We start from the raw sequence: 26436 nt of genomic DNA, 5'->3' as shown, positions 1-26436 counted from the left end.
AGAGGCAGGTGGCTAATCTGTGAAGACATTAAACTGCTGCAAAAAAAAAAAAAAAAGAGCATGAAGAGCACAGCACCCCAGCCACATGCTCCCACCCAGGCCGACTGACACGTTCCTAATGGATGCCAGGGTCATCCACCATTGATTCATATTCTGGCTGGACACACATGATTTGAAGGGGCTGGACCCTGACTATGGATAGAACATTTAACCTCAGTCATACAAGTAATTCATCAGACACTGATCTGTTTTTGGGATTGCTTAATGACAAATATCTGGAGATGAAATACTTATCACAATACAGGGGTTACGATTTGAAATACTATGATTCATTGTGATACACTATGGTGAGCAAAGTAAACTACTGTTTCCTAAGAATGTGTTGTTGGTTGCAAATTAAAGGATGATGAAAGACTTTTTTTTTTACCATCAGTGAAAGAGTGATTAGGTCATGATGAAAAAAAAATTAATCAATGCAAATAAATATTTTTAAGGTTGCAGTTTTTTTAAACATTTTTAAGCTGTGAGAATTATTACTGCAGTGTAGCTGTTGTTGAGTCATTAAAGTTCAAGCCACAGGGCCTCCTGAACTCGACAGTTAATGGATAATCCACTTAAACTGCATCCTTAAGTGGCTTGACCGGCTATGTTGTGCCTTGCATGTGCTTCCTCTGGTTATTCCTGGTGCGTGAAGACCCGTGAGCTGCTCAGTGTTAAAGAGAGCTGGAAGGGGGGATTTCTGGCACCCACGTCAAGCTACGTCAGAGGGTCACCTAATGCCATATGCAGGAAGCCAGATGGGAAAGTTTGGGGGTCCATTTATGAAGACGAAGATAGATGTCACAAAAACACAACACAAAAGAAAGTCAACTAAAATTAAAAAAATGTGGCCCTTCTTAAATATATAACCAAAATGTATGTATTCTATTTATTTACCAACAACAAATATTCATTATATAGAAAGATGAACTTTAAAAATACATTTAACTGTACTTAAGTGTGACAGGTTTAAACCAGTGTTCATTTAAGTGTCCAAACCAGAAGCACAACTAGACAATTTACAACAATTGCTTTTGTTTGAAAGAGAAAATGTAACCCTGTTCACTAAATTCTTTTGTCAAAAACACAATTGTATTAGGCTAATCTCTGAAAGGGGAAAGTGGGCTTTACAGACAGACATCCAGAGATGTGCCAATAAAATGTAGGTAATCCATTCTTTTCACATGCCGAGTAATTTGTACAGCTCAAAGTACTCTTGTTTTTTCTTTTGTAAAAAACTTTATTTTTTTTAGCAAAGGTTATACTCAGTTACGCCAGGAGTTCAGCAAGTGTTTCAGGCTGTATTTGCTAATAAAGACATTTAGATATATTTTATCAAAGATTATTTGTTAAATGTTTCGGTAAACGGAGTGTTTTCTTTTATATCAGTGTACTCATTCTTGTCTGTTTTTATATAAGTTAAAATATGAACCTGAGATAGTGTTAGTGTAACTGACTCAGAATAACACACATGCATGAACATAGGAACAATAAATCTTGCATGTTGAAGGGATTGCTTCAACTTTCCATGAGCATATCCTAGAGATCGTTATGGACTGGAACAAATAAAGTAAACGACGAAAATATGCATCTCAGATTTTTGAGTGAACTGTCCCTTTAATGCAAATTTCTAAGCTCCTCTCTGGGCCCTTTTCGATGCAGGTCATCAGGTCCACCCTAATAATCCCCAGTATGGGAAACTCCCCTCCAGTAAGTGAGAAAAGGCATTGAGAGGTAAGGCAGGCCAGTTGATGCCGCAAACTTCTTTTTTTTTTAGTTTTTAATTTTGTAATACTGCATCTTCAAAAATGACAAAAAAGAAACAATATAAAGGTGTTTGCTGAGTCCTTTGGTGCTTTCAGGTCTAAGTAAAGGTAAGCAATACATCTGTGGCAAGGACTGTCAAAGTATTTGGGCAACAAATAATTCCAAGAATGCCGTAGGACTCTGAAGATCAACAACAGAGGTACATATCTCACATCTGTCTCTAAACTCTCAGATATTTTATCAACTCAGGAGTTAATAAAAAATATACTGACCATGTGAATGCGTTCATACTGCATGTGGCTTTTTTTTAAATTTAATTTTGACAATACTGCCTTAAAAAGCCAAAGCACAGTATCTACAAGTGAGAAACTGGGTTTATCTTTCACCAATTTCAAACATTAAAAAAATAAGTAAAAACCCCAATACCGTATAACATTAAAAATTTTTAAATCAACACATTGAAGATATTGCAGTTGTAATTAGGGCAAAAAAAGTTAATTTAGCAGAAATTGCACATACTGTGCTTTGCCACTATAGAGCAGAATAGCTGGGACATGAGTGTAGTAAGATCATTAATGTACAGAATTGATACATGTGATGCAATGAAAGGTATATAGAGTATACTTCATAGCAAATAGTCCTACTATTAACAGCATATATAACATTTTACGCAGTAGGTTGCATATAGTAGATCCTATATGTTGAATGTTAGAATATAATTTCATTTATCGCAGTCAGTATAGCTAGCGCCACAAATCAAGGCTCAATTCTTTTACAGCGGTTGGCCCGGGTTCCATTCCACCTGTAGCCCTTTGCCCCAAGTCTTCCCCCTTTATCTCCAGCACTTCCTGTATTATCGTACCTGTCCTGTTACAAAAAGCTGACCCTAAGTGAAAAACTTCTCATACACAGTCAATGCATTCCACTCTGTGTGATAGGTATGTCTAAAAGTACCTTATATTACTGCTACTGATGAAAAGTTTATATCTGTGCACATGTTTTACTTGTGTGTACACACATATTAAAGGGAGGATCATACCTCAGCTCTAAAAGGCAGGAACAGGGCTGAGGCCAGGTTTCCGGTGATTCCACTGAGGATGTAAATGATTGAGATGCGAACCCAACCAGCCAGCTTCTCAAGGTCTCTCAATATGGTCATCTGGAACACCACTGACACCACGCAGTGTAATAGCCTGCACACGCACACGTACACACACACACACTTTCCTCAATTAAGCTTCCTTGGCTTGTTACTTTGCTGGTTTTTAAATGTAGACATGAAGGATTTCCCACGTGCTTCGTATTAACACTAAGTATTTGTAGTCATGTGAGCAAACAGCTCAAAGTATCAGGGTCTCCCCTTTAGAAATATATAAATTAGGTTTGAATCATGAAGGAGATATAATCTACAAATCAGATGTAGTAATTACAAATGAAACGGCTCCCTGACCAAACTAACACCTCATCACAGGATATTTAACATTCTTTTACTGCTTTTTGGCTCTAACACTTTATTTAAAGTGTTACATTAATATCTGAATGGCTGACTCATCTGACTCGTCATACATATTTCACCTGTACAAGACAGACAGACAAATGACGACAACTATTTAAAATAACTGAATTAAGACACATTCAAAAACTGTTCATGAAAATGTATCTTTGCCTTGAGCTTTTTTGCTCATACCCAGCATGGAGGAATAGAGAGAGCCAGAGACGGTAGAACTGATCAGGGACATCAGGATTGAGGAAGGGCAGCAAGCCACACACGTCATCCAGACAGTGGACCTGAGCGAGGACAGTAAATAGGTTCACAAATGTTTTAAACTGCCGAGGCGCCCTTGAGCAAGGCACAGTCCCCCTTACAAGCTGCTCTGTTTGATGTTGTGTGAACTAATTTCATGCTTACAAGCCCCTTGTGTGCTGTGGTTGTGTTTCATGGACCTGTACACACACCGTAACTAACACAAAAATGTACTTCTGAGTGAAAAAGTAATTTCCCCATCTGGGGATCAATGAAGTATAATTTCTTTCTTTCTTTTCTTTCTTGATACAGACACAGAAATCATGCAAGTATTACCTGTGAGCAGAGTGTGGCATCCTCATGGAAGTAACCATGCATGAAAGTGCAATATTCTCTGGTCGTGATCTCACATCTGCAGGAGGGATAAACAAACCTCACTGCAAAATTCTCCACGAGTCAGCAGTGAAATGACATTCAGCAGTGGGGCAGTAGATCACATTGATGCAGGTCTTGACACCAATAAATAACATACACAATAAAATGTAAACCCCAGTCTTACCTGCCCTTGGTTCCTATACAACAAGGCCGTCCCTTGATGTTACAGTCCATATGTTTGTAACCTGTATGGTTCCACTGCTTAGGTAGAGTGCACATCTATCAAAGGACAAGCAATGAGCTTTAACGCATTACTGATCCGGGCTTTCATCTTATTTGATGTTATTTTTCATGCATGAAATGCAAGAAACATGTTAAAAATGGAAGTTGACTACAATGAAAAAAAAAAAAGGAACATGGCAGCAGTGTCCCCTCACCGGCCACTGGGTAATGTCATCTGGCCATGTGTGAGGCTCTGCAGAAGCAGGCTCTTCACACACTCTGGAACAAAAAACAACACAGCAGAAAAGATCTGAAGATTAAATCTTTGCCAGTTTAAACCTTTATGTCCATAATGACATTATTTTAGTCACATACATGTTCTCACCTGGGATCCTGGTGACAGACGGAACCAGAAGACCTGTGGATGTCCAAACGCTCATTGTTCCATTTAATAAAGGTGGCCAGTGTTTCCTGCATATACAGATATTTTAACATTCAAATTTAATATTTATTTCATAGAATCACAAGAAAGTTAAACAGCAAATAAACATTATCATTATGTATGACACTGAGAAAAATATAGACATGATCACTATTCTTAGTGTGGACACAAATGGTTCAGTGTATATATAATGGGATACATCACAAGGAAAGCAATGTGTTGGCATAAGTGAATGATAAAATGTAAGTCTAAGTGTGTAAAGAATGGTGATTATATGCTTATAAGGTCTCACGTGAGTGTGTGGTCAGGACTGTGTGGTGTTTATAGTCTTTGTTTTAGTAGCAAATTAAATTCCTTTCCACTATAAAAGACAATTTGTTGTGTACGTACACACATTGCATTGTTTTGTTTTGGCTCTTAAGCACAAAAATCTTTCAAAAAAGCTAACAAAGTAATTTAACATTGGACAAACCACTTACGGAGCAGTCAGGTCTGAGGGTCTGCACACACCCTGAGTTGTCATTCTGAACACAGCAGCCAGACTCCTTCTCCAGGTCTTTGGCCCTCTGGATCAAACTAACGATCTGCCTGTCCTGACGGATGCATGGGGAGAACTTGGCCCCCAAGTGAATCAGGTCTTCCTGGTAAGTAAAAGAAAACGATTAGAAAAGAAGTGAAATCATGACAAAAGATGCAAAAAACATTAACTGAAGAAAAAAATTCTGTAGTATTATGGTCTTCGATAAATGACATACATAGCTTGAGACATTTCCTTTAAACACAGATATCACTCTAGATACCCCACTACTGGTAAAAAACAAACAAAAAAAACTAGTGGAAAAAACATCTACAATGTGAGCAAACAGACATGAAAACCACTGAGTTCAAGTTAAGTTCATTTAAGTGGATACACTATAGACGGTTTAACAGACATACAGTAGGTACGTACAGTAAGGGGTAACTGATTACCCCATTTATCAGGGAATTAAAAACAACCAATTTAAAACTTTATGTTACAGAGCAGTGTCCCTACTGATTTTATTTTTAGGCAGTACCTCATTTATGTGCAAACTAATGAAATAATTTCACCTTGGAAAGAATTTTTGCAAGAATTTAGGTTTAGGGTTTCAAATCCTAAAATAATGGCTAAAAAATATATATCTTTGACACTGAAGAATTGTCATCACGCAGACTTCTGAAAGAAGAATGTCAGTTGTTTTTCTTATTATCCACTTGTTGCTGGTTTTTAAAAAATCTAGAAAAATGACTAAAGCCATTTTAATTTCAAATGGTTCAAGAAATTAAACAAAAAAATCATTGAACCCATTCCATGTATTAATTACTCCTGCATGTAGATGCCTTTTAATCAGTTGTCAATATTCTGTATGTTCATCCCTTCAGATATCTGCTGGTGACAAAAGCAATTTGTGAATCTAGATGAATTTTCGAAAGGGAGCTTGTTAGACGTAGCAGATTCCCTGATAAAGCTGCTTGGGTTAACGACAAGTTCGAGCTTTGTCAGTCAAACTGTAAACGACAGAAAATGTGGGAAGTGATAAATCGAGAGACAAATCAACTAAGAAGGACGTAACCCTGTTCAAAACAAGTCATAAAACATTTCCGTCACCCAATAGTATCACTTACTTATACAACAGAACAATCTGACATACTCTGTTGCTTTTAGGATTGGTGCACATCCTTTTTGTAAATAGTACAGTACTGATATTATATGTCAACACACACAACTATTTTTCTAGAACGTTTATTGCAATACAGCAGCAAGAGACTCACAGAGCTGGGGCCAATCCAGAAGTTCTCCTGCTGGACGAACTTGACACTTTCATAAATGCCTTTATTTTTCAGCACCTACAGAGGGTGACAGAGTGACACAGTTGGTAAGGTATCACTATATATACAGGGTGTCCCAAAAATGTATACACCCTTTAGCAGCTGATAACTGTTTGTGGGTTTTTTGCATATTAAATGCCCTGAAGGCAATAATGGCAGCTAGGCTACACTTCAAAAGAAGTAAATTCATTCTAAAAAGCTACTGGAAGTATGCAAATGCAGTTTAATGCAAAGACAATTTCGGGTGGAGTTCCTTCCTGACGACAAACTTGCCGCACAGACTTTCTTAGACTTCGTTGAAATGTCCCCAGGACTCTTTCTTTCTTTGTAGAGCTCATCGATGTCAGCAGTCTTTCGGAACGCTTGTTGTAGGTGTTCTGAACAGTTCCATCAGCTTCAAACTTGTTCCTAACTTGAATGACGGTAACTCTTGTCAGGGGTTCTTTTTTAAAACTCACGACTATATTGTCTTTGCAGTTTCACTTTATTTTCATACTTTCAGTAGCACTGGAATCAATTTAATCTGCAAGAAAACCACAAAAAATGTAGTCATCAGCTGCTAAAGGGTGCATACATTTTTTAGTACACCCTGTGTGTGTTTGTTTGCATGTGTGCATAAAAACATGGCACAAGTAGCAAATCATGCAAAGATTACAGTTCATAGATTCATTAATAGGTTCTCGGAAGCGAAAGACATTTCTGAAATAATACACACATTTCTCTGGTAATAGTTAAATTAAGTGTACTCACCAATTGAGATGTAGAATGTTGTGCGAAACCGACTGGGGCAAAACCATAGGTACAACAGGCCAGCAATGTGATTAATATATGGACAAATGTGATCCAGTAGGTAAAGTAGGGCCTAAAAAAATAACACAGCAGAGAAACAAGAAAAATATAAAACATACAACATATAAATAATTTGACAATAAATAACATCACATGGGAAGAAATATGAAAACTAAGTTCTAAAGCTATAAATCTATCAAGATTATTATAACCTAAATCCTAAAACCGGATTTCATTTTATTTATTTTTTTCTTTGACTTTGGACAACAAGTGAGTAAAATCAAGTCCGGAAATAATCTGCAAGTGTGTCTACAAACTGCAGAATATATTAATTCCCAACCTGTGGCTGTGAAAGTCATCCAGCTGCTTCTGAACATTGCTGCTGAGGCTGAGTCTGTAATGCCGGTTCAGCCACTTCCCCACAACACCCATGCCATACTGTCGCTTATGTCTGTCAAATGCAAAGTGCTTGACTTGAGAAGCGATGCGACGACCCCGACGAGGATGGCTTTTTTCATCCACCACCAGAGTCCTGGACATTCTAGAGACATCCCTCCTAGGGTTGGGAGAAAACTGGTTAGACAGAAGAGTAGTGACAACAATTTAAAGCAATGGAAAAAGAAGAAGGAAAAAGGATGGCTGGAAGAAATGTGGGTTTTGACAGGTGAAGAAAAATGTAAAATAAGTTATCTGAATGATAATATTACTCTTCATTAAAGACAAAGTATTCAAAGTTTCATTTGATTCCAACAACCACATCTGTTTGGTTGAAACAGTTGGTACACAAATGAAAATGTAGTCATTCTTATGAGATTGACAAGAACTTCATTCCTTGCATGGCTCATTATTTACCTGTTACACAGAATTTATTCACACACAACACAGAAAGCTCTGTTGAAGATGCAGCAAAAGTCTCTTGTCAGATTTGTTTCACATTTCCTGTCTGATACAATTGCCTTGTAAATCCTTCTGGAGGTATTTTTGTTTTCAGCTTTGAGAATACAGGAAAAAAGGTTTAGAAAAGGGCAGCGATAATTTACTTTTTTTGAGTCTCTCCTGCTGAGGGTCAGAGGTGCACGTGGACTTTGACAGACAAACATGAACCATTTTATGTGACATTTGTATGTTTGACTGCTCTGTGTATTCAAATAAAGGTACAGTATTCAAATAGAGTGGGGATTCTTGGATGTCTGGAGACTTGAATTGTGCTATAAGAGCTGTGCCCTTTTATTCTTTTATCCCCATATTCTTCAGTTTTTTGGGGTGGAGGAGACATTTAGTATGCTTTGTTATATTCCAATCTATTTCAATATACTTTCCAATCTACTGTCTATATATACATATGCGTGATTAACTAACCATGTGAGCTTTTAAATTCCCTTGTACGATTATTAAAGTATATAAAATAAAATTAAAATAAAAAGAAAATAAAAATGTTTTTAAAAAATGAGCATAATAAAGACAACATTATAGAAAAACTCCTATCTTAAATTTAATAGCCACATGTTGAGCAATTAGAGCATCAACAGCATAAAAATTCTTTGAGCAGCAAAACATAGATTCCGAATATTCCGAATAAAACACACAACTAACACTCTGACTTTTTAATTGTATTCCAGGAGTTTCTGGCCCTTTACTCACAGACTTGGGAATTTCTGGTCCGGCTGCTCACTGGAAGCAACAGATGCAGACATGGGAGGTGATTCAAATACATCATCAGCCATAGAATATGATTCATCGTGGGCATCAACCTACACAAACAAGGAAATGGTGTCATAGAGGATGTGCACGAAGTATAAATCAAACAGAAAAGAGGAAATAAATGACATCTGGGATGATGAGTAGCTTCCCCTCTAACATTCCTATTTATTAAAAGGTTTTAAAAATATGTACTCTGACAAATTTGTATAACAAAACTGGACTGTAGATGGATGCTCATGCTGCACTCATCGTGTTGCAAACTTATCATGAGGCAATGGTCAGATCCAGGATGTGAAATTAGAAATAAAAAAAGAGAAAAGGGGAAGGATAGAAAAAAACTTTGAATCTTCAAGAGAGGCAGTTTCGACAGGAGAAATGATGACAGTCCTTCCTGACTGACAAGACAACGGGAAACAATGTGAGAAGCATAAAAGAGAAATGAAGTCATATAATACAGCACAAATGGCACGGTTCCTGACCTGACAGCCGTTGTGTGTCCTAACTTAATGGAGATATTCAAAAAAGGAGGTAACAAAATGAGGAAAGAAGAAAGTGGTTGTTGAAGGAGACTAATAGAGGGAAGCACACCAGCAGCAAAAATAGAATGCAGGAGTCCAGGGATGCCAAACGATTCAAAGGGACAACAGATTTTGATTTGATTAGATGGTATCCGACCTTGCTGAAAAAGATCGATGCAGACATGCCATCAGAGTCCACCATGTCCTCATCCATCCAACTGGGTCTGACGAAACTTCGCTTGGGGAAACCGCGACCTGTCTGAGACCCTGCCAAACCGCTACGACCCTGAACAACACATAAATACGTTCAGCTATTTGAAACAAGAAACTAATGATCAAAGCTTTAAAAGTATCTTACATATTCAGGGACATGCAAACAGATGGGAATATAACTGTCCCATTCTATGACAGAACAGTTTGTGTTAGTATTATAGTAAATATGTACATCTGTGTATGTGTATTTGCTTGTTTATTATTATACTTAAAAAAATGAATGATTTGGTTTGAGGAAACACGATGGGAAGATGCGTCATGGGCCAAATGTAACCCCTTTACAAATGTGTGCAAATCTAAAAAAAGAAGCGGATCTTTTAAAAGCTGTAGTTACTTAGTAGAAATAAAACTGAAAACACTGACCTCATCTCATGCAAACAATAAGTAAAAAAAAAAAAAGAAAAAGATCCCTACCAATAAACTATCTGCTACCCCACTTACCCTCATTAGATTGGATGCAGCTCGAATGCTCATGCGAGCAACAGATTCCCGTTTACGTCTGGGAAGGCGATTGTGACCGGAACGCTGGCTGGTGAAGGAGCTGAGAGAGGTGACGCCCGGAGTAACAGGGCCCCCCTGAGGGATGTGAGGCGTCCTGGGGGACCGCGCCTCCATGTCATCTGGGCAACGGAAGGCCCGCCCTCTGGCCAGGGGATCCACAATCTATAAAAAAAAAACAGATTAGAGTTAACAGGGTATAAACATTTGAGATATGCCATAACGTTACAGGAAAAGTTCACTAGAGTGAATAAATCAATCATCATCTACTCACCCCATGCCAACGGAAAATTCAAGTGAAGTTCCTTAGTCCACACAACATTTCTGGAGCTTCACAGCAAAACAGTATTGCAGCGATCTCCTAAACAACCAAAGAAGATGGGGACTTGTTTTAAAATATAAATAAACCAACAACCAAAAATATAACATGACTTGCATACCACACAAGAAGTGATCCAAGTCTCCAGAAGTCCCAATTGATTTGAAAAATAATATATACACCCTTTTTAAATCTTTGTTTGAGATCAAATTTGTGCAAATTTGCTGCAAGGTGAGTTAATCAAGAACTCAAAATCTTTGCAGGTAAACACTGAGATATGCAGAGACTGTGGATTCTCAATCTCATTTACGTTGCACATGTGCTGTACATGTTACGTTGCACATGTACTGTATACATGGTCGAGCTCATGTTTTTCCCAAAGTTTTTCCCAAGTCAATGCTTTAGCCTAAAAGCTATAGCGAAGATTGCAGCTCAGAAAAGGGTGTAAATACTGTATTTTCACATCAGTTTGTGATCTCTGATCTTCTGGAGACTTTGATTACACACTGCAGGTTTTTTATTTTATTTTATTTTATCTTTTACATTTTAAAACAAGTTCCCATCCTCATTTGTTAATTAGGAAAATGCTGCTTTGTCCTGAAACTCCTGAAATGTTTTGTGTTACATTACCGGACTTTCCTTTAGCAAAGGGGTGACTTGATTTTGACTGAATTGATTATTGGGCAAACTGCCCAACTGCCCAAACTCTCTATATCTGGCAATTTCAAGGTTTTCAAAAACAAACAAAACTCAAAACCCAGAACACCAAAAAACAGTAAGTATTGTATGCTTAGCAAATGAGTACAGCTGTGACAAAGGCTCAGGGCGCACAAGATCAAGAAATCTTACTGTACAATATTCCAAACACATTTTCCATGCCTTCATTTTCTCTCTCATCAGTTCTTTCTTTTTGTTCCTTATCCTTTCAGAAAGCTATTGTAGTGTCATGTTACTTTTTGACTGATTGTGAAATTGAGTGGAAATGGGAATTCTCAATGGCCAGAGTCTGTTGTGTCTCATCCTATTTCTTCTTGCAATTGGTGAAACTTATTTCCATGGCAGGGAATTATAGATTATTCATACAATAGGGTCAGGATGTTAATGTTTCTCAATTAATTAAATGTCCATCTGTCTATATGAAAGCAGAATACCTTTGGCATCTTTGATGTGGCTGGGGACTCGAGACTCTGGTCGATGCTGGTGGCAGTCTCGGGCTCTCTATACTGGGCCTTCAGCTTGCCATAGCGCTGGCTGCAATGGCGCAGACTCTTCCTGTGCCACACCTGATGTTTGGTCTCACTGTCCTCCCCCACCCCAAACCACTGGGCTGTATTCCTAGAAGAACAAGAAGAAGAAGGTCGTCTAAGGCAAGGGAAGAGACCATGTTAACCAATGTGCACAATTCTATCAAAATTTGAAAATGTGCTATAATAGATGATAGACCCAAAACGCCTGAGAAAAATGTATGCACTGATGAATATGGTCATATTTTACGTGATTTGCCACAAATTAGTTTTGGTTTCAGATCCATGAACCTGGTGGAACAGAGATCCACACTTCTGTACAAATACGTAGCTAAATCTAGCCCCATAGACCTCCCTCGCCGACTCAACTGAGCTTAGATGGCCTTGCCACTTCTGCCACTCTTTATCGCTCCCTAAATGTCTAAATGGTTAAAAGGTTGAGTTGCAGGGATGGGGCCGTGAATCCTTTATTCTCATCAGCTATAAATACAGTGTAGCTGGGAAACTTCTATTCACAAACATGCTCGTTTTGATTGCCCATTGTGCTACTTGTGACATAAGAGACATAGGAAGCTTCTCCCTTCAGGCCTTCAGAGCCTGACTTCACTTCACTATGTAAAATTCCTCTCTAAGAGTCGTCTTCCTACTGTAAGAGGAAGAAGATGCTTCATGGTTCCTATCCTGGAGAACAATGTATATGTTAGATAATAGATAAAAGTTTAACATGCTTTGTCCCTTATGTGTATGTTGTCCACGCTGATATGGAAAGCATAATGCACACTGCTGGGGGAAGAGGTGCATTAACAAGCTTAAATCAATTATTTTACTAGAAACTTCAATGTTGAGCAAAATAAACAAAAATACATGATCAACAAACTCTTGTTCTTACCTGCGGATGCTCTGAGAGAGTGAAGTTTGTCTACCAAACTTTGCCCTTCGGTCTGCAGCTCCACCTTCTGACACTGAACCAGTGGCTTGAACACTCATGCTTTTTTTCAGAGATGAACGCGGTGGCTAAACAAAGATGCAGAAATGTGACAGGAATCAATCGTGCCCCCACTGCATGCAATTCAGAAATTAATCACTGCTACAATTATATCAGAGGAATATTACAATAACTTCAATAACAGAGCAACAACAAGACAGAGACAAAAATTATTTTGTTATTTTGTTTTTTTGAAAGGACACAAATCTGCTGAAGTTTTTTAGCAAATTCAGCAGAGCTTGTGTCCTTGTGGCATTGCTTGTTTCCATATCCAAAAATGCTTATTTGCATGTTGCCACTTTCTTTGTCAGTTGGCTCCATTTGTGTTTCGTTAGGCTTGAACTGTGTCGTTAATCTCCCTCTCTGGGTTGTATCGTCAATTCAGGCCATTTTCAATAAGCAAGAAAAACACATCAGCCAGAATAAGTGTACTTTAAATGTGGACCTACTTAAGCTTGGCCTATATTTTGTATGTTGGGTATTGCTAAAAGGACCACACCCGTTACATGCTCTCCTTTACACCTACTTGTGTATGCTGTTATAGTGTTCTCTGAGAGTCTATCATTTTAACCTGGAGTGACTCTGCATTTGGCGAGTTTAATGGTCTTGTTACTCTGAGAGTTAATGGGGCTCAAAGCAAGCTGTAAGTGAGCTGCATTTTCAAGTTCGACTACAGTTTGTTGAGACTGATCTACAGGCTGTCTTGGGTTCTGCCATGAAGCATCTGTTGTCAGTGAAGAACAATTGCTGGTGTAAAAAAATGAGTGAAATATTTAATGTTTTTGGTACATTTTCAAATCCTTTTAATGGAAGAAAAAGTATGTAAGTAAAATCCAAAAGTAACTGAATAACACCATTACACCTGATTGCGTAGTCAGATGATCTAACTGGTGTGTGGGGAGTTAATGGATGACGTTCAAGGTCATCATCTCATTTTCATCCCCTTTGCCGCCCGAGTAATGTGCTTTTTTTTTCATCTTTCTATCTGCAATGGTTGTGAAGATATTTGATGGACATAAGAACCGACAATTACAATACATCACCACTTTTAAGTGGGATGTAAAAATGGTAGCTGCAGAGTAATTTTTTAAATATTCTATCAATTCCATAGGCATGTTTTACTTTAATGTAGAAGAACTGTTCATATAAAAATGATAATTCAGTCACTACTTACTTACTCCATGCTGATGGAAAGTCAAGTGAAGAATTTCCATCAACAAAAGTATGACACAGGTGGATCTTTAACATGTGTATACTGTATGTGCTGCTTTACTAACTCAGCAATGAATGGCAATTATTTTTCTCCTGAATACTCAGATTAAAAAAAACAAACAAGCCAAGAAAAAAAAAACAAATTCAAATTTTTGTGTGGAGTGTTCCAACACCTGACCAACAGTAAGTGATTAGTTATATTGATAACCAATTTCCAGGACACAGCCTGACTTAAGTAGCCAAGCAGTGCAGGGTATATCAATAGCCACATTGGGAACCTACCTGTTTTGCAGGGTCACGGAGCATCATCTCCTCAGGTGGAGGGATGGCTATTACAAGGCTGGGTGGCTTCTTGCTCTTCAGACGGCTATCTGATTGACCTCTGTTTGGAGGAGGCTCCTCCCCCCCATGTGATGCCATCCTTTCAGGGTACTTGAGACGAGGGGGAAAAAAAAAAAAAGTAAATCAGAATTCTGTGATTATCTCAAGTTTCAGAGCAAACTCGTATAGCAGCATCGTCCTATCAGGACATTGATTAAACATAAATTAACTAACAACCAAGAACAAACATGACATGACTCCAAGCAGCTCATAGTGTAATCAAAATTAGTGGCACTGAAATCAAAAACTCAAATCAGAAGACAATATGTTAAATGTTCAACTTCTTCACAGTAACAGGTAGTTAAATGCAACATTTGCCACATGTTGCTGCAAGTTCAGCAGAGCAATCTCTGTTGTGACGCAACCTAGGGTACGTAGACAGTCGGTCCTTTGTCATATCATTTGATATCCAAGTGTTCAAACAGACATGGTGCATGTCTGTGAAAATGGTATAAGGTTGCTTTTTAACTTTACTTTTGAGATCTCAAGGCCCTGAAACAGTTTTCATCAGGGCTTTGAACCGGTACATGGAACAAAAACGAAAACCAGAAACTTTTGGTATTTTGCCAGAAACAAAAACAAAACCAAAAACTTTATATTTTTTAATGTTCCAGAACAAAAATGGATCAGAAAATAATTGTAAACAGTTAATACCGTTTTTGGGGGTTTTTTTCCTTCTTGAAAAAATATCTGACCTCATGTTTCCCTTCCTGTAATCCACTCAATGGGTGATGAGAGCAGAGAGCAATTGAGGCATATCACCAGCAGTCAAGGAAAAGGCTGCCTCCCAATCGAGATTATATTCATAACAGATAAACACTGCAGTTTGTCAGTCTTAAAAAATGTTTGATTTAGATATTGACGCACTTTCTGTCTAGTAAATGAGTTTTTGTAAAACTTCCAATGCTGTGACTTAACCAATTGCACTAACCATCAGAAAACCACCCACTCTATTCCTGGAGCTTTCAACCATCTCACATCGTTTCTAGAAAAATAGATGGGCCTTGCAGACACAAACTATAATGACACCAACTTTGGCCAACCATCCATTATGTCAATATGGTTGTGAAAGCCTTGAAAGTGTCAGGGGACTGTGGCTTACAAAATCAATGCAGGGCCCCTGGTGTCTGCACAAAATGGTGGAAACTGATACCATCTCACTCAAAAAGCATAGCTTCCATTGCAGGCCAATGACATAGTCAAACTGACCACATCTGAGCACCCTAAAGCTAAAGACAAATTTTCTATATTACTTTGACATTAATAGGGGTGCATATTTCATTTCTGCTGCCAGTGTTTCTCGATTATATGATATAAATATTTTAAGCCAGATTCAGTCCTCTGGAGACACAGAGTGCTACAGGCAATCTAGCCTAAGGGGCAGGGGGTGGAAGGGGTGGAATGCACCCATTTAGATAATGAAGTAGCAGGAATTTGGCTAACAGCCATGGTGCTTATGCAGAGGGACTGCTGACCACAGTTTATCAATACAGACAGTCAGGTGATAAAATACACCTAGAAAAATATAAGAATGAACAACAAACTGTTTCTTATCACAATGTGTAAATAAATTCGTATTGAGCCGTCTAAGTGTAAAATATACGGTACTAAACACTACAGCAATGTTGCCCACAGCCCCAACACTGTTCAACTTTTCAATCTAAACTTTTTGCCTGTATCTTTATATGTAAGGAGATAACTCTTCCCTTTAGAGAACAGTTTCTCAGCACAGTTTGTCCAAAGTAGAAGAGTTTCAGCTTAAATATTATTAAGATACCTGAATGACTGTAATGAAACAGGAAATTGTGGATTTCATTGAGAATGACAGTAATCCAGGACTGAAAATCCTCTCCCAACACAAAGCATTGCATTTTAATTCCACTTCGCTATCTATCAGATCAGGAATATACAGACAATCTATGTCTGATGACTTGCTTCAAGTGGGAGGAGAGGGGTACAAACTCAGGGACTCTTATAGGAAACCTGCCAGTGAGCACGTTATGTTCACAGACTCAGTTACCATGGTGAATGACTCAGAAAGACTGACTTAGTTGCTTTCTGGAATACCCTCCAGCAAAAAGGTGCATGAAAAACTCAGGATCCCTCACCAAGGGCACTTTTCTTTGCAGAAAAACAAAAATAAGTTATCCCTGTCAATAAATAAATCCTCTTCAACACATGGCAGATGTGTACATAGAGTAAACGACTTTGGTGCCATTTATTGAAAAGAATCTTTGACAAACTTGTTTATGGAATGAGCACAAGCAGAACTTGTCCCTTAATGGCTAAACACACCACTTTAGTCCTTTAAAATACTGTAATTAGGTACAGAGATTTGTGAAAAAATAAACAATTTTCAGATTTATCCCAGAAACAAAGCATGATCTACAGATGGCAGCAAACAAATTACTGGAAGCCACACATTTTTTTCATATCACTGGCAAGTTGAATCATTCTTGTTTAACTACAGAGTTATTTCAATACTGCTCTCAACTCCACATGATGAGAGGCCTGGGAGTCAAGCAGTTTATCAGTCAGTAAATCAGAGACAATGGATATGGACAATAATCTGATGTCAAATAAAGTATAAAATTACAGACTGGTATCAATCCCAACAATGTTGACAAATGCAAAAATCACAGACAGACAAAAATGACATTTCTGCAGGTCTATTTTCAAACTACAGTGCTGCACCATAGGAACATGTTTGCTGAACAAACTTGAAACAGACCTCAGATCAGCAGACAGTTGGTTCCACAGAATAGGATCATGGCAAAAATGCATTAAAACAAATCTGATGACCTGACCTGATCCATCAACTGATGGGTGAGTTAATAATCAGAAAGTCAAAAGTGCTTTATATGGACTATGACCGGTTTAATTTTGAATTACATCAAATTATTTCAACTTAAAGGCTCATTCATGCTAAACACAACAAAAATGATGAGAATATTTAGGCTGTCAGAAAATGTGAAAAAGGTTTTCAAATACAGACCAAATTTATCAGTTCCACCTGAATTCACTGGTGACATGGCAAATTTGTATTCGTATGACAACATGCAGATTTCTTCTTGACAATTGTGTGTTTATTTTCACACATAAAAGGATCATAAGCGAGCCATAATATGTTCATATTTTCATTGATGTTGCAGCAGCCTTGGTTTCACACAAGTGGAGCCTTACTATGGTTTACATTTTGGTTATACTGAAAATATAGCTAGTGTGTTAAAATTATTTGCTAAAAAAAGAATGCAGCTAAATTTTGGCATGTGAATGCTTTGTTTTTCTGTTTTGTTCAGGGGATAAAACATTACATGTTTTGCATTGTATGTACATTTATCATATAGCCTGCAGAGCAGTGGATGACGGACTGACCCTTGCAGATTACCAGCAGCAGGGCTGGCCGTTTGAGAGCAACAGTGAGATAAAGCAAAACTTAAATCAAGGTTCAGTATGAGCCACTGTTGGGACAGAGATTTCAACAGCAGCTTCCTGTTTGTCAGATGTGGAGATCACTCAGCTTACTCATTGTAGCCATAGATATTTCATGTCAGAGCAAGAAATCTGCAAAGCCATTTATGTCTAAAGCCAATACATGGTATAGAAAGAACAATTTCCAAAACCTGCCCCAGATGTCTGATGGGATCTAATTTTTCCCTGGTTCATTGAGATACTCCACTGACCAATCACTTCCTCCAGAGAAAGGCCTTCCCAGGGAATATGTCTGTGTTGGTGTTTATTTCCACTTATGAATACTGAAGTGTTACACCCTGCAAACCTGATAAATGGCTGGGCTGTGTTCATATATTCAGAGCTGTTTATTTTCAAATACATGAAACAGGTTGTAAATCCAATCTTAACAAAATGTTCCCATCATGTAGTCAAGCAAATCCAACACATATCTCCACAAAGGGGTGTGGCAAAAGGATCATGTTTCATTTGTTTCACATGCCACACTGACTCCACGCAACAGCTGACCAACACCACTTACTGTGCCTTATCATAAGTATAAAAAATAAAAGTGTTTGTTCGCGTTCATCAAGCTTTTAAAACATAAGTACAGTTGTATTGATTGATACTGCCCAAAACATAAAAGTCATAAAAACCATGGCAACTACAAAATGGCACATTCATCTTGGGTTTTGTTGCAGGTTCAACTGCTGCTATTATGGGAGCTTTAGGTAACACTACAGCCACATATTTTCTGCACATCACACAAAAACATGAAGACAGAAAAATATGAGACACAAGTTACAACCATCTGCCTACTTTGAAGGTTCACATGCCATGCTTTTTCCTTCTCACATCTCAACAAAGGAAACTGTTAATAACCTACAATAGAACTGTTTGCTATGTGCTTTTAAAGATAGTGACCGAAAAATATCTGTACAGTTCTCAAATCTATACATCGAAAAGGAAAAGTACATGAAAAAAATATTATCTGAATAATGTATGCAAAGATAATTCAACCCAACAACCTATTAAATGTAATATCACACATGCAATTACTCAGAGGCTTAATGTGTGAATAAAATTAAGAAGCATCAGTGTACTGAGGAGAGAGTGAAGAATATTTGCAGTTTTTTTTTCCAGTAATCAGACTGACAGCACCAAACTGTTCAAGAGACAATGTTAAGACAATGATTACATCTTAACAGACTACACGTCTTGCACAGCAAGTGTGTGGACAACTACAAGTGTAAATTTGTAAGTGGGGCTTGCCCACACTAAGTGTGGGCTTCAACAGTAACATGAGGAGATATTATGTAATTACTCTACCAGTCACAATGACTGCTTCCCAAAAGCACATTGCAAATGTATTTTTTTAAATATAGTAATGGAATACTGGTATAACAATAATCTGCAGCTGCAGATCTGTTCTGATTGCTAATGACTTCAAATATATGAAGGGTATACTTCAGACAGCATACCTTCTTTACTATTTTTTAAATCACTATACAGTCACTATAAATCACTATACAGTATAATCATAACAGAAATGATAATCCCTACTTAGTGGTAAATGTCAAAAAAGGCATTTTCACAACAAAGCCCTATCAGATGTAAGATGTAGATTTCACAAATTCTAAATTTATGATAGATCCAACAGTCAGATACCTTTATTAGTTCAATTAAACCCGCTTGCTACTCATATTTTATTTTATGAAATCGAATTATGTTTAAATTGCTTTAAATGTCACCAAAAATACAGTACTACAAAACACAGTGATTATATTCTTTTGATTTTGGCATATGCAAAGCTTTGCACTTTTTAATATTTCAAAGTGACAGCAGGATTCATGCAAACCGTATTTACATAGTTGTAAATGTATTATGATTGCAGTTTTCCTGAATTCCTGTACTGCTGGAAATGCTGTAGGTAGCATAGCAGCCAGCAGGCAGAATAGAGAAAAGGGACAGTTTTGCTTAAAACTATCTGTTTAAAAAAGACATACAATGATTGTAGCAATAATATTAACATAGGAAATGCTACACATATGTTTTCAAAAGGTTTTCAACATGTTTGATTTGGTCTGTAAGTACTGTACTGTTACTCTATAGGATAAAAAATGACCTCGCTATGATGGACCAGACAGTTGTGGAGTTAGGAGAGTATGGTGCTTGGTTTCTTCTACAGACAGAGCAACAATGGAATGACCATCAACCACAATATCACTTGATGACTACAGTAGTGTTTTGTCTCGCCATTCATTTGGAGGGTGGCTGACACTGCTGCACCCACTGACAAGCCTGACAAACCCATTTGGGCTGTCTGAGAGGAAACACTACTCCTGGTTCTAACACGGGTAGGATTCAGCACAAAAGTACATAAAAATGTACATTTTATTACATCATACATCTTAAAGCTATATATGCACTGCCAGGCCAAAAAAAAAGTTTCCACCAAAAAATATACCTGTGCCATCAGGGAAGAAAAAAAATCCATTGATGGAATAACCTGGTCATCCAGTATATTCAGGTAATCAGCTGACCTCATTGTTTGAACACATACTGTTGTTAAACCTGGACCTGACCGGGCATATTCCAGCAATGCCAGGATTCATTAAACTGAAATTGTGAAGGAGTGGTTCTGGGAGCATGAAACGTCATTTTCATACATGGATCGGCCACCACAGAATCCAGACACAAACCCTGTTCAGAATCTTTGGGATGTGCTGGAAAAGGCTTTGCCCAGCGGTCAGATCCCACCATCATCATTGTAAGATGAAAAAATAATGTATCACTGGATGGAAATAACTCTTGTGATATTGCAGTAGGTTATCCAAACAATGTCACAGGGAATGCATGCCGAAATCAAAGTTAAAGGCAGTCCAACAAAATATGAGTGTGTGACTTTTTGTTGGTGAAGACTTTTTTGGGGGACCAGACAGTGCCTGTGAATTTATACTGAATACGCCTTCATTTTGAAAGTCTCCCATCCTCCCTGATCAGTCTGCCTTCTCTTAACCCATTCATCTGGGGGGAAAGCTAATGAAGACTCTGAGCTAAACCTCAGTTCATAACACAGCCTTTTTACCATCATCTGATAACAGCACTTTAATCCTTCAAAACAAATCAATAGTTTCATTTTGAATTCATAAGTAGTAATTCTGCTATGAAGGCACAAAGATGAAACGCCCTCAGATTCATCATCATCCTTCCAAAGACAAATTGAAACATTAAAGTATTTTCCAACAGTCCGCATGCCCAGACATGAATAAGAACAATATACTGGGTGAGATCATAGCATAGTTGTTAGCTCAAGAGTTTCTCACAGTCCTCAATATGTGTCTTAACTAATGCTCATTTGATGTGTGGATGCATTTACTAAGGTACAGCTGCACTGTCATGAGTTATTAGTGCATGTGTATGTTTTTAGCCAAAACAGCTAACTTCTGAGAGGAGATGTGTCAAAAGAAAAGGAAAAATGTGTCAACTGAACCAGCCTGGTTGTTAACTGAGAAAGACAAAGCAGTTCTCACAAGTGCAAATCAGTGCCAGAGAGGAAAAGAATTTACTGTATTTCCAAGCAACAATCAAATTAAAAAGGACTGATAAACGGGCTTCATAGCAAAGCCAGAGTACCCCCCCCCCCATTCACAGATTTATACAATTCTCAGAATTGATCAATTTGTATTAAAAATGGCAAAAATCACCTGATCATTGGAAAATTGTCATCTGTCCTATTAGTCACTGGGTTTCGTAGCTTGTGCAAGAAACAAGCTTGGGACTGTGTGTATGTGTGTGTGTGTGTGTGTGCGTGTGTGGGGGGTCAGGTCTTTGCATCGACAAATAAGTTGGGACTGAAGCTGCTTGGTATTACAAAGAGGAACATCCTGCAATATCCTCTGACCGTGGTGTGACCGAGTGCTGATAGATCATGGGTGGCAAGTTGTTCTAAGAAAGTCATGACAGGATTCAATTGTGAGAGAATGGCAGGCTCAATGCAAGTAGACAAGCTGAGAGTTTGCCTACCTCCAAATGAAAACAGAAGTGAAATAAGATACCTCATTCAGGCACTGCACTCATGTTAGATAAAGCTGTGGTAAAGTATTGATAAGGTAATTATGAGGAAACTGAAACTTCTGCATGAACGAATCCTAAAGCACTTAAACTTCCATCAAAAATGACAATATATTTATGGTAATCATTTCCGGTGGGTCTACTGTTAATCCAGGAAGAAGCTTCAACATTCCACATTTCTAATCTATGCCAGAAAGCTAATATTGGAAGAAACAACAACACCTAAAAATCTCACAAAATCTCTTAACTTGTATTTTACATCTGGCAGCTAATCAACAGAGCTTGCTTGGTAGTGAGGTGTGTGACCTTTTATTAAAACGTGTTAACATCTGTTTAATTGTGATCGAAATTGTTCTCATTTGTGTTGGGTCACAGTTTTCCTTGACACAGACTGTTAACTCAGGAACAGGTGTGCCTGTGGAGCAAACACCATGCCAATTCAACCACGCAAATCCAACTCTTGCATAAGTGCTTCCTGTACAGCATTCAGGTTTTGAATACATCATAGAAGGAATTAACTTGTGGTAAAATTCCCATTAAGAGGGGAATTTCACTACTAATTGCATGTAGGGTGAGGTCCTGAAGTGATTAATTAATTAATCTAAAATGACGATTTCTCTTCTGCACATTTATTCCTATTCAATCTGCAATGTGATTTTATTAAATGTGTGCAATGTGATATATTTTCAATGTGATATATTCAAAAAACTAGTACTGCGTATATGACCACACAAAAAATTTAATGCTTAAAATGTATTGGGTGAGTCTAAATAATAAGCTGATATACAGTACACTCTAGTGCAAAAACTGTAAAAAATAAATAAAAATTTGACAACAACTTCTATCTAACTTCCCATAGTGTGATAAATTCTTGTTAAACAAATTACTGTTTAATATGAAAAATACAAAAAGTAACCCTTGGGTGGTATATGAGACAATATCTGTATTAAATAATTGTAAAACTGAGTGCTGGTACATCTTTTAAAACACTGTCTGAACTTCAACAAAATAAAGAATGAAAAGTCAATATAAGCAATTGAGTTCATAGACATGTAATAATGAATGCATATGGATAAATGTGTTAACTGTTTAAAATTACACCACTGTTGCATTGAATCTACAGAACACTGTACATATTCCTATTTGGGGAAAAAAATATTTTTATCATTACGACAATTTCTTTGCCCCATAGCACTTTTCACATTAATAAAAAAGGCAAAATTAATGAAGCAAATAATAAAATCTAAACTCTCACTCCAAGTATGTTGAAGTTCCTTATCCATCAGTCAAAGTGTGAGGATGCAATCATAATTTTGCTGAACTGCCTCGTTAGTTTTTAGCATGGCTGCATTTAGGAATAGTCAGGCAAATCACTACACAAAAAGACAGAATGTTCAGAGTTCTCCTTGTAAAATGTTCAGTGTTCCATCAATAACATGTTCAGTGTTCCCAGGCAAAGTGTATATTTACATGGCAGGACTATTTTTTACCTCTCGACGCTTTGTCCCCGCTAATACTTTAAAACACCACACTTTTGCAGTTGCAACTTACACTTTCAACTACATATGCCATAATCCTGGCCCTTCTCTAACTCAACATTTCCTATACTCACTGACACTTTTTTCACAGTTACAGACTGGGTGACATCGCTAGTGTGAAGTGGAGATGGAAAAATGTTCTAATAACATTCCTAAAACCATGGAAACATTTGAACTGGTTCAGGAAAGAGATTTTTGGCTTTAAAAAGACATGGAGTACCAACCATCTGTCCCCTGATATCCCATTATAAATGAGGGAGAAAGATTCAAATGTTAGTTTTCTACTAGGCTGTATTATAATTTAATACACACATATTACCAAACTACTTGTTCAGCGAAAGTTGTGATGTTCACGATTTGGCCAGTTCAACAATAAGTCGTATAACTGCCTTACTTGTCTGTAGATGAGACTCAAATTGTATCTCGATTCAGGGACCACACTCACTTTTAAGGGTTAATTTGAAGAAACCTTCGAAATGGACATTCACCGTATTACGCTAAATCTAGAGATACAGTACACTAAAGATTCAACCCTGAATTGAGACAGTTTCTAATTTGTCACTGATTGGATAAAAAAACCAAAGCAGTAACCATCACCATGGCAACCATTACCATTACTTGGAGATGACATAGCTGATTGAAATGAGTCAATTACTGATTTTGTATTTCTGCAAAACATATATTCCACCATCACCAAACTTTATATGCTGATTATTCACGATAATCTGTTGTGACCATCAATATTTAGATTTTTCTAAAAATATTGTTTGAGTTTTCCATGGCACGATGGAATTAAAGTGACTCTGAAGGTTGTTCATCTGTTCTGCAGCATATATGGGCTCTCACAAGTTGTGACATTAAGACAACTAAGAATATCTAATAATGTGTCTATAAATGGTTCTTAAACACTAAAGAAATTAAAAACCTCAGTATGACATAGTTACAGCAAATTAAAAGCAATTACTTTAAGTCAGGTTTCATGTAAAAATCAAAACATATCCTTCAAAATACATATGCTACATGAAAAATAATTAGAAAGCATTTGCATTAAAAAAAAGAATGCAACACTGCATTTATACACCCCATATCCAACACCAAACCATACATTACTCTAAACTTACTGAATGAGTGGAGGATGAGTCAAACTTTGAACCATTTGTTGTACAAATCTTTGCAGGGGTTAGACGATATGTGATCATCGGATGCTGTGAAGATCGGATGCTGTTGGTTGTATTTAAGACCTCTCAGCTCCAATGTAAACCAATGACCAAAGCATTGCAGTGACAGACTGCATGTTCACATCCAGTCTTCTGTCATGTTCTCAAAAAGCAGTTACAGCAGAAGGAACCGTGCCGTTGAAGTGATTGTGTGCACACACAGATCTCCTTAAGTCCAACGGGAAAATAGAAGTACAGCAAAACCATTTTTTTTTTCTTTGAGAAAAATTATACGAATACACTAAAAGTTTGCAATTTAATTAATACTCCTAGGTAGAATTGTCTCGATTTAGGTATGTTTTTATAGGGGGAATTGTATTTACTTTACATATTTAGTTCTTTCCATTGATACTAAAATATATTAAAGTCTGAAATACACATTTTAGCTATTGTAGTTCTCCTGGTTAAATTCCGTTCAGCCACTGAGGGAAAACTCCCTCCTGCGTTCTCTGGAAAACAAATGTGAGGTGAGCTGATTTGTCGACACATGGTGACTATAATTAACATGAAGGGGGTTACAGAGAGAAATTTGAGATGAATAATGGTATTTGTCCCGGCGGGCAGACCCAACAAAGGGCTTGCCGAGGCACGCTTTGGGCTGGTCTGGCGTCAGATGAATGCGACCGAGGCATGCTGAATTTATAGTTACGTCTTTTTCAGAAACCCCTGACTTAGCTGGACGCTGCTAGCATTCAAACTGTCCTCAGCAGCGTGGAAACAGTTTACGACACCTTACGTCGTTTCACATTTAAAATTCAATAATGGCCCAAACATAAATATTTTTGAGTTAATTTCAACTTTGAATGGTTCAAAAACAAGTATAAGGTCGGTCCAATCTTATTCCACTCACCTCAAAGGAGAAAAAGTTGGGTTATAATTCATTAGAAGTCCAAATTGGATTGAGACCGTTGAGTACTGTCCAGCAGCGTCTCACTGTACTTCCCTTTCTCTCTCCCACATCCTTGTCGCGAGTCCACCGAGGAGCAGGGGGCGGAGTTACGACTGATCTTATCCACGCACGAGACGAGCAGAGCCGCGCCAAACGCCCCCCAGCGCGCCGGACGCACGAGATAGCGCGGGGTTGTACGTTCATGCAGTTGATCCAGAAATAAAATCGAAATATTTGAACAAACAGTCATATATTTATAACACGAACTAAGTATTCAAGCTTTATTTACGTCCAGTGTAACCTTATCTCGTTCTTCAGAAAAAAATGTCCTTATATGGTCTGCAGGGTCAGGCCTGGACTTGCTCATAATAAACACTTTTTCTCATGTATTGAAGATAAGAAAGTTCACTTACACTTGTGGAATGTCATAAGCAATCACTTTTATTTGAGTAATTTCAATAGGTAACAAGGATTAAAAATGTAGCTGCAAGACACAAAGCATGAGATACATCCTGAAATGCATGACTGTACATTTTCTACCATGCATCTGGGTTGTGTCTTCAACTAGAACTGCCCCACGGGTAAATGGCCATGTCCCATAAACACAAGTCCTCTGTTTCCATTGAAGTCTTGAACTCAATCACACATTCCAAGAATCTTTGATTCCAAGAATATACTGTTCAGAGTATGTAAATGGTAAGCATTAGTTTGATGTTTATGACAGAAGTAGCTCTTAATATCATTGTTATTTAATGAAGACAAAGAAGAAATAAAACTTTATCGATCCCCATAGGGGAAATGAATATGTGTATGTGACACTCACAAACACATTATATATATATGGCCCACAACACAACAAATAATGGGAGGTAGAGCTGCACGCAATGAATAATGGTGCACCTAATGAGCAA

At 37.6% G+C, this 26436-nt stretch overlaps 1 protein-coding gene across 2 annotated transcripts in view; it reads right to left on the bottom strand.

The window, feature by feature from the left end:
- The window catches only part of LOC137600523 (inactive rhomboid protein 2-like), a 28998-nt gene extending 3398 nt beyond the window's left edge, over window positions 1-25600 (bottom strand). Inside the window, exons 1-17 of one of the 2 annotated variants that reach the window (XM_068322195.1) lie at window positions 25487-25600; window positions 14259-14408; window positions 12669-12793; window positions 11687-11870; window positions 10160-10381; window positions 9603-9731; window positions 8868-8977; window positions 7567-7782; window positions 7188-7299; window positions 6381-6455; window positions 5069-5230; window positions 4533-4618; window positions 4363-4426; window positions 4110-4204; window positions 3887-3962; window positions 3494-3594; window positions 2846-2999 (exon numbers count right to left, since the gene is read on the bottom strand). In XM_068322195.1, the coding sequence (XP_068178296.1) occupies window positions 2846-2999; window positions 3494-3594; window positions 3887-3962; window positions 4110-4204; window positions 4363-4426; window positions 4533-4618; window positions 5069-5230; window positions 6381-6455; window positions 7188-7299; window positions 7567-7782; window positions 8868-8977; window positions 9603-9731; window positions 10160-10381; window positions 11687-11870; window positions 12669-12793; window positions 14259-14396 (2049 nt within the window). In that variant the 5' untranslated portion in view covers window positions 14397-14408; window positions 25487-25600. Of the gene's footprint in view, window positions 1-2845; window positions 3000-3493; window positions 3595-3886; window positions 3963-4109; window positions 4205-4362; window positions 4427-4532; window positions 4619-5068; window positions 5231-6380; window positions 6456-7187; window positions 7300-7566; window positions 7783-8867; window positions 8978-9602; window positions 9732-10159; window positions 10382-10490; window positions 10580-11686; window positions 11871-12668; window positions 12794-14258; window positions 14409-25486 lie in introns of those variants that run through there. The other variant, XM_068322196.1, reaches the window with a different exon arrangement.
- Between the last annotated feature and the right edge of the window lie 836 nt (window positions 25601-26436).

Source organism: Antennarius striatus, chromosome 8, assembly GCF_040054535.1.
Source record: "Antennarius striatus isolate MH-2024 chromosome 8, ASM4005453v1, whole genome shotgun sequence".
Classification (NCBI taxonomy): Eukaryota; Metazoa; Chordata; class Actinopteri; order Lophiiformes; family Antennariidae; genus Antennarius; species Antennarius striatus.
Note: the sequence above shows the minus strand (reverse complement) of the source record. Positions and strands in the feature narration are given on the sequence as shown.